Source organism: Callorhinus ursinus, unplaced genomic scaffold, assembly GCF_003265705.2.
Source record: "Callorhinus ursinus isolate GAN/ISIS: 27379988/994484 unplaced genomic scaffold, GSC_fseal_2.0 scaffold24, whole genome shotgun sequence".
NCBI classification, from domain to species: domain Eukaryota; kingdom Metazoa; phylum Chordata; class Mammalia; order Carnivora; family Otariidae; genus Callorhinus; species Callorhinus ursinus.
In genome coordinates, this window is record NW_027397086.1 from 13773494 (window position 1) to 13782952 (window position 9459).

The 9459-nt window shown below is 39.2% G+C and overlaps 1 protein-coding gene across 5 annotated transcripts in view; it reads left to right on the top strand.

The window, feature by feature from the left end:
• ASTN2 (astrotactin 2) overlaps positions 1 to 9459 on the top strand; it is an 899232-nt gene that overhangs the window by 365422 nt on the left and 524351 nt on the right. For all 5 annotated transcript variants that reach the window (XM_025888498.2, XM_073905829.1, XM_025888499.2 and 2 more), the window contains one exon: positions 751 to 897. In XM_025888498.2, the coding sequence (XP_025744283.1) occupies positions 751 to 897 (147 nt within the window). The remainder of the gene's footprint in view (positions 1 to 750; positions 898 to 9459) is intronic.

Genomic DNA, 9459 nt, shown 5'->3' on the forward strand with positions numbered 1-9459 from the left:
ATGACAGATGTTGTGTATACACTATGCCATGTAATCATCACAACAACCTGTGAGCTGTTTCTTACTATTCTCATCATACATGTATGAAAACTGAGGTTCACAGAATGAAACAGGTCACACAGCCAGGGAGGGCTAAAGCTCAAAGTTGAACCCACAGTGGTCAAACTCCAAAGCCCATGCTCATTCCTCTAGGCTCAGTGAATTCAACACTTCTCACGTCTTCCTACTTGCTTCTAAAGCCAGTAGAGAGTTTAATGTCATCTAAAAAATTACCAAGGGGTGCCTGGGTGGCTCAGTTGGTTAAGCGACTGCCTTCGGCTCAGGTCATGATCCTGGAGTCCCGGGATCGAGTCCCACATCGGGCTGCCTGCTCAGCAGGGAGTCTGCTTCTCCCTCTGACCCTCGTCCCTCTCGTGCTCTCTATCTCTCATTCTCTCTCTCTCAAATAAATAAATAAAATCTTTAAAAAAATAAATAATTACCAAGAATGACCAGGAGGGAGAATTTCCACAGTTTTCATGAAGCTTGTTTCTTTCATCTATACAAAGGGTGTAATAAGCCCATTTCCTAGAGAGTTAAGTTGAGACCCAACAAGGGCTACTAAGATGTCATGGCAAGCACAGAAGTTAGAAAATACGGTTTCTTTTTCCAGCTTCCCATTTGGAAAAGAGCAGGATTCCCAAATTCCATGCTATCCCTATTTTCTCACCTCATGGACTTACAAATCTTTATGTGTATTTTTGTTATTAGGTTTGCTAAAAAGCCCAGTGAACAAGACAGCCTTGACGCTGATTGCTGTGAGCTCCTGCATCCTGGCCATGGTGTGTGGCAGTCAGATGTCCTGTCCACTCACCGTGAAGGTGACTCTGCATGTGCCTGAGCACTTCATTGCAGACGGTAAGAAGCAAGCATAAAAGATGCCCCATACCTGCTCGTCACCTTGCACCCCTATCTGATCAAATGTCCTCCATGCATTGCCCAACTTCACAATTAGATTACAAAAAAAAAAAAAAATAGGAAAAAGAAAAAGAAAGAAAGAAAAAAAAAGGGGCATCCAAATTCAAAGGCCTTAAAAAGACCCTTGTGATTTGGAATCCTGGATTATTTGAGTGGAACTACAGACTGCTTTTTGCCATGGGCAAGGATAAGGTTTGTTAAATAAAGGAAGAATTCAAATGTGAGTCCAGAAAGACAGAGCTACTTCAGAGAACCTGCTGTTTCTATTATGCTTCTGAATCCTATTCCTAATTAAAAATATCCCCCCAAAATACTATTTGCTAATTAAAGAATATGACAGACAAGATCATATGAGCTTTGTTGGAATTTCCTGAATATCCTGGAGAATACTCACATCTCATTCCCTGTAAATGTACTATAAGTACATGTAAGTGTGCTATATGCTACTCTTCACCCAATTAATTTGAATTAATGAGACACTGTAGTCACTGTAATCATTTGCAAAGCATGGCCCAAGAAACTGATTAAGGTGCTTAAGATCTGTTGTTAAAGTGCCCTCCAGAAAGTTGTTCCACTTTACATACTCAGGATGTGATGGCACCTGTTTCCCCAAATGCTTGTCCAAGTGCTTGGCATTCCCATTTTTAAGTGTATTGAAGGTTATCAGAAATACAATGAAGAAGACATATTAAGTATGCAGCTTAATGAATTTTTACATAAGCATCCACCCAGATTAAACCATACAACATTCCCAGCACCTTTCAGCTTCCCTATGCTTCCTCCCCATTAATGCCGTCCCAGAGGTAACCACTCATCGGACTTCTAGCACCATATTAGCACCACTATTTGTTTAAAACTTTTTCCAGTTGGATATATATTGAATGTTTTTTGAGATCCCTGCTCAATATTTGTCAACTTACCTCAATGTAACTCACTTTTATTTTTATTTATTTTTATTTTTTATTATGTTATGTTAGTCACCATACAGTACATCATTAGTTTTTGATGTAGTGTTCCATGATTCATTGTTTGCATATAACAACCAGCGCTCCATGCAATACATGCCCTCCTTAATACCCATCACCAGGCTAACCCATCCCCCAACGCTTCTCCCCTCTGAAACCCTCAGTTCGTTTCCCAGAGTCCATAGTCTCTCATGGTTCATCTCCCCCTCTGATTTCCCCCCCTTCATTTTTCCGTTCCTTCTCCTAATGTCCTCCATGTTATTCCTTATGTTCCACAAATAAGTGAAACCATATGATAATTGTCTTTCTCTGCTTGACGTATTTTATTCGGCATAATCTCCTCCATTTCCATCCATGTTGATGCAAATGTTGGGTATTCATCCTTTCTGATGCCTGAGTAATATTCCATTGTACATATGGACCACATCTTCTTTATCCATTCGTCTGTTGAAGGGCATCTTGGCTCCTTCCACAGTTTGGTTATTGTGGACATTGCTGCTATGAACATTGGGGTGCATATGTCCCTTCTTTTCACTACATCTGTGTCTTTGGGGTAAATACCCAGTAGTTCAATTGCTGGTATATTTTAAACTTTTTGAGGAACCTCCACACTGTTTTCCAAAGTGGCTGTACCAACTTGCATTCCCACCAACAGTATTAGAGGATTCCCCTTTCTCCACAACCTCTCCAAGATTTGTTTCTTGCCTGGTCAATTTTTTTAAAAGATTTTTTATTTATTTGACAGAAAGATAGAGAAGACAAGTAGGCAGAGCGGCAGGCAGAGGGAGAGGGAGAAGCAGGCTCCTCGCTGAGCTGGGAGCCTGATGTGGGGCTCGATCCCAAGACCCCGGGATCATGACCTGAGCTGAAGGCAGCCGCTTAACTGACTGAGCCACCCAGGCATCCCTTGCCTCGTCAATTTTTACCATTCCAACTGGTGAAAGGTGGTATCTCAATGTGGTTTTGATTTGAATCTTTAATTTTTAAGTTCATGTTCAGAACAGCACCAAGTCCCTTCAGTATGTTTTATCCAAAGTGGAACTTTTACCTCCGTTCTCTGAAACACTCAGACTTCTATTAATGCCTCCTATGAGTGCTCCCACTTCACCATGTGATCTAGCCTCTACTTGTGTTTCACCTGAACTGCAAATAAGTTCAGTATTTCTCATTTTATATACATGCAGTGGATTTTCTCACAAAAGCACAATATTTTGGTTCATTCCTATCAAATCATATGTGCACATATAACAGGCAAAACTGTGAGTGTGAGAAAACAAAGGGATAGTGGTGGGAGGCAGAAGGAACCGAATTTACAGAAGCATCTAGGTCATATAGGCTGATGAAGACTGGGATTGGAAGAATTGCCAGAACCTGGGTGTGGTTGGCATATGGAGATGAAAGACTAAGAGTGATGAACAATGAGTTTGGAAAAACCAAAGGGACAAATTTTGGCCACTATTGAAGGCATGTGACCTTCTTTTAGCTTTACCCGTCCCTACTCTTTAACTGTAGAATGATAGGCCTTAGCAACATTTAAATTTTGAATATTTTCATGCATGTAGAAATAGAGCTCCTAAGAGTTGTAAGTAACCTGTTCAGAGTCATGGTAAATAATTTAATGGCTAACAGTAGAGGCTATAGAATAATACAAATATGAATTCAAATAGTTATGTTAACTGCCATTTGTATAGCTAAGTGAAAGACTTATCTCTCTGAGCCTCAGTCTCTGCATTTATAAAATGGGTATCATAATAATACTTATCTCATTGGATTATTATGAAGCCTACAATTCAACATTTATCAGATTTTTAGATAACATGTAGTTGGGAAATTGCAAAATCAAGGGATCGCCCAAGAAAACTCCCAAACTCGTGATGGCTTGGAAAGATAGACAAAAATGTGGTGAATTAAAAGGTGTCCTTTCTTGGTGGTCCTTATTCTGTCCTATATCATAAACTTAAAACTTTACAACTTCCTGTAGAGTTGTCTGTTTCTGCCTCTAGACTAGAAACTCCGTGAGGGCAGGAGTTGTGTCTTCTGGAAGAGATATCGTATCCATGATGACAAGCACAATTCCTGGTCCATGGTGGATGCTCAGTAAATATGTGCTGAATGAATTAAACTTGAATTAAAGCAGACCTATGAATGATTCTATGGGATTCTTCTATTAGATTGCTATGAATAAAGGGGAGATTGAGTCATGGAAAACTAAGGCAGAGAATGCATCTAGATCAAGGATAATTGAAAATGACCATGAAGTGTACAAGTACTAGAGAGTGCATACATGGCAGGCAATACTAGGGGACCTAGCCCAAAGGGTCTCAGTCTCAAGGTTTAACGGAACCGCTTTCCCCTACATGCTGCATTGTTTTGGTTAGGAATATATACTTTGAAATAAGTATGTTTGGGTTCAAATCTCAGTTTCCTTATTTAATTGCTATGAAATATAGGAGAGTTAGTTAAGCTCTCATTATTTTGAAAAGATTGAATGGCATCATGTGTATAAAATACCAGTAAAATATCTAAAACATTGTGATTGCTCAATAAATCACAGTAGTTATTACTCGTATTCCTAAAATTATCCATAAAGGAAGAGACATCAGAAGCTGGTACATGGCAGGACAAGAAGGCATCAGAAACTAAATAGATGAGATTCTTCTAGTAGATTCTAATAGAGTCTAACAGATTCTACTATGATTCTTCTGGGGATCAGCAGGAATCCTGAGAGCAATGAATACTTAAAGTCAGGTAGATGGCTGTCTAATAGTTCTCCGCAAGCAGACCTTCCCAGCATGATCTCAGTGCCTCCTGTGGGTGGATAATCTCTGTGTATTGTACATTCCATTCCCCCACCAGCTCTCCAAAGCAATCTTTACTATACCCATTTGACAGATAAGAAAGCTAGGACTTGAAAAAGGGTGTAATCCAGTTTATATGGGGGTGGAGCAGAGCCTAACAAAGAACCATTTATATGAATTGGACCAGTGGGGTTTCTAGCTCTGATTTCTGGAGATCCAAGAATGTTATGCAGGAAGGCAAGAGGAGAAGTGACACTGATGTCTATTTTCCTGAACCCTTATTATCAGTTGGCATTAATATTTGTAAATGCATTGATATATAGCATAAATACAGTAAAGAAAACAGAATGAAAGTGTACAATTCATTGATTATATAATCACTAAGTATGTGTATCTATCTCCCCATATCATCATAAAGGCCCCCATCTAAGGCCACTGGCTGAGTTATAAACAATATCACAATAAGGACTATCAGGATGAAAGCAGCCCCCATAAAATGGAAAGGACTCCATTGAGACAAAGCCACCCAAGGACCTTGGCCAAGGCAGCGCTCATTTTTCTCACCTTCCCTAGAAACCTTAAGCTGCCAAGACGAGAGCACTTAGAGAGCACTCATCCCACCCTGTATGTTGAGCTGTCCATGGTGCTGAAGCATGGGGAGCGGAGTTGAGTACTGAAGCTGCTCTTCAGGAAAAAAATGAATCCTGCACTTGTGTTATACTTGATGCTTACTGTCCATTATAGATAAAGGTCAGCACAATATAGCACTTGTCCAGAAAACAGTTGTCACGAGCAGTAAATCCTGACAGCCCGCATCCAAACCCTTGGCAAATATCACCCCTTCTTTGTCTGTGTCTTCTCAAGGCCAGTAGAGGCTTTTTGCCCTGCTAAGTACACAGTGAAGACATGGACTAGGTCTGTGTCCAAAATTACTGAATTTAGCTGTTTTTTCAGCTGTGGCCTGTAAGTCATCTGCATTTGGGTCATTTGGGCTGATGAGCCTTAGAATTAGTGAATCACATTCTCTAGGGGTGGAGCCCAAGTATTAATATTTGTAATGAGAACTCTGTGATCAATTAACAGAAGTTAGAGAGCTGCCTAATACATTAATATCTCTGTAAATGTTACTTTTTTCCATTCAACAGATGTAATAACTCCTTGAGACCCCTTGGGTTCCTCTAAGGGGCTTTAGTTTCTTGCATCTTTGATTTTATCAATGTCATATTAATGGAGCTGCCTCATGCTTTAGCTCCAGTGGTTGTCCATAATACCAAATACAATATTAATGGCCCTTTATGAGTTTTATAACAAACCAGCCCTGGTAACATGGGTTTGGGTTTCATCCAGATTGTCATATAGGTGGCATTATGGATGAGTGGCTATTGGTTAATTTTAAAAGCTTATCTTATTTGAGATGTTGGTTTGTGCAATCCATGAGGCTTCCAGTATAAGTCAGGATGTATTTACCAATATTCTGCCCCTACAGTAAGGCAGTAGAAGATACAGCTTTTTTTTTTTTTCCCGAGAGAGAGAGAATCTCACAACTCTGAGATCATGACCTGAGCCAAAATCAAGAGTCAGATCCTTAACCAACTGAGCCACCTAGGTGCCTCAGAAAAGACAACTTTTAAAGGAATAAGTTGTTTAGATTAAGTGGGTGAGATGTCTCCAATATAGTGTAGACAAATAACACTACACCTAGAGTTCTCTGTTCTATTCTGTTTTGTTCTGGGAGTCATGCTTTGAGAAGGTGAGTGATATATTGGAAGTTGTCCAAAGGAGAGGCTTTATTGTTGAGACTAGAAAAACACTGTGGATACCTAATGACCTCTTAAGGAAAGGGTAGAGGAGAATCATTCTATAAGAAGAGTTGAAGGAAACCAAACAAAAAGTGAACCTAATATTATTAAGTCTGTTATAAATACGGCATTGAAATGTAGTGTACAAGTTCATACTTGTACTAGTGTACATACTACATACTAGTGTACATGAAGTGTACAAGTTCATATACTTTCATGGAATTATTTACTCATTTAAGTCTTATAACAGAACTGTGAGGCAGCATTTAGCATCCCCGTTTTGCATACATGGAAGGTAGGTCTCAGAGATGTTAAGTGATTTGGCCAGATTGACACAGAAGTGAAGCAAGGTGTGAGAGCCCAAGTCTACCTGAACCCCTGGTCCAAGATCCTTCCATGCTCCACTCTTTGACAAATATGACCATAGTCATTATTATTTATCTTGAAAAGGGGGACAGGCTTGGAAGTTCCCAGGAAGCAAAATTAGTGATAGCTGGGTGATGAGGATGGTCAGAGAAGAGATAAAATTGTTCCTTAGTCTGAAAATGTCTTCACTTTCTGAGCTTCAACCTCATTATCTATAAATTGGGAATAATAGCAATACTTATCTCATAGAGTTGTTGTGATGAATAAATGAAATAATGCTCATAAAACTTTTAGCTCAGTTCTGGAGACCTGGTAATGGCTCAATAAATCGTATAAATGTTAGTAGTTGTGATCATTTTTGTTTAATATTGGAAGGGGGTCATTGCAAGGTAAGGAGTTCCCCATCATAGGAAATTTCCTGAGAAGAGATGACCACATTTCTGTGAAGCCATAGAAGAAAAGTCAAGTTGACTTGGGTACATGATATTTTGATTCAGAGCCATTTTGTCAGAATAAAAACACTTAATTTTTTAAGGACATTCACAGTATGTTTGTTTATTCTTTACTACCTCATCCCTGAGTGTCACCCATTCTTTGCTTAGGCTCAGAAATGGAGTAAAACTCAGAAATGAGTGAAGGCTAGGGACATCTCTTGAATATGGTTCTTGGCTAAATATATATGTACATACATGCATGCACAGACACACAGTGGTTTATGTTATATGTAATTGCATCAAAATATTCATGCCAAAATATTTATTTGTTAAGATCGAGTTGTTGGCATTGTCTCTTGGGCTAAACTAGGTGATATGCTAATCATCTTTGTTTTCTATGACTGAGGAATTTGGGGTCTGAGGGTTCCTTACCAGCCTATGAAATCCTGAAGTGGAAATATCCATCATTAGGTTGGCCTAGTTTATTAATAAACCATATGGGTAGCTGCTTTTGGACACAAAAATTGTATAGTGAGTGAGTCACAGTCTATACTTGCTTCCACCCCTAATTCATGTCTTTCAACCCAAGAAAATGAGCTAATATGTGGCTTCATTGCCTTTAATGAAGAATTAGGTTATAACTGACTTCAGAGCTAGTTTGCAGTGATTTGAATACATGGAAGGAGTATTTTCAACTCTTAGAAGGAAAAATTACACCACACTGAAGGTGGCTGCTTAGTCACAAACTGCAAAGAAACTTGTCTAAAGAGTGTAGTTCCTTGGACCTTCTGCTCTCTGGCATGATCTGGGGTTTTGTTTTAAAATGCTCAGTGCTAACATAACAATAAAAAAAATTAAAAAAAAATAAAATAAAATGCTCAGTGCTGATTGTAGACCTTGGAGCACCATAGAACATATTCAGGTATAAAAGTTCTCTACAGCAGGGTCTCTGCCTTGTTTGTCCTTCACTGCTTTGCACACATTCCATGCTTTTTATGGCAGATAGGCTACCTTGCCTTGTCTCTTCCTCCCTCTATGTGTTTGCTTAAATGTTGCTCTCCCCCAGGAGTACCCTTCCTAATTTCCATATACTGCAACCCTCCCATCTCTAAGGCCTAACTTAAATTTCTCCTTCCTCCAGAAAACCTTCTTTAGCAAAACTCCCAAAACTTCTTCAAAGAAAGCTCCAGTCAGAGATAATCTCTCCTTCCTTGAAAACTACATAGAACTGTATCTGTACCTTTTTAATAACCCTGCAGTCTACCTTTCATCACTGTTATTGTTATGAATGTGTTGTTGAAACAACTGCCATGGTCCTAAGAACTGGCCTCCTGTGTTAAATCTGGCTCCCCTCCAGTCTGTTCCCAACAGTCCAACTGGAGTGGTATTTTAAAATGAACAATCTCAACATATTGCATCTTCCCATAAAACCTGTTTAAGTACCTCTTATTATAATTGTTGTCAAGACTGAACTTCATAACATGGATTTTAAGTCCCTGCAAGATCAGGTCCCTGCTTACCTCTTTATCCAGCTTCAACTTACTCCATGTCTCTACATGGGTTTCTTAGATAAGTTTGGCTGCCTCCTGCCTCAGGGCCTTTGCACAAGTTGTTTCCACTGCCTGAAAAAATTTCTCCTCACTTCCTTAGTTTCTCCTGAACAAATTTATTTACCCTAAAGTAATTGACCTCCCCTTTTTACATCCCAGCCTCTATTAGATCCCTTACTAATAATCATTCTCCACAAGCCCTGCTCTATCTATTCCGTGATTTCACTTATTTCAGTTGGTAATTATATATTATCTAGTTAATGTTGGGCTCTCCCACTAAGTTGTAAGCTCCATAAGGCTAGAGATACTATTTGTTTTGCTCCTTATATTCAGCACCTAGGACAGTGTCCAAAACAGAGTTTGTGTTGCCAAAAAGCATTCATTGAATGAAAAATGACAAAGGAAAAAAAAGAAGAAAGAAGAAAGGAAGAAAGGAAGAAAGGAAAGGAAGGAAGGAAGGAAGGAAGGAAGGAAGGAAGGAAGAAAGAAAGAAAGAAAGAAAGAGAGAGAGAGAGAGAGAGAGAGAGAGAGAGAGAGAGAGAGAGAAAGAAAGAAAGAAAGAAAGAAAGAAAGAAAGAAAGAAAGAAAGA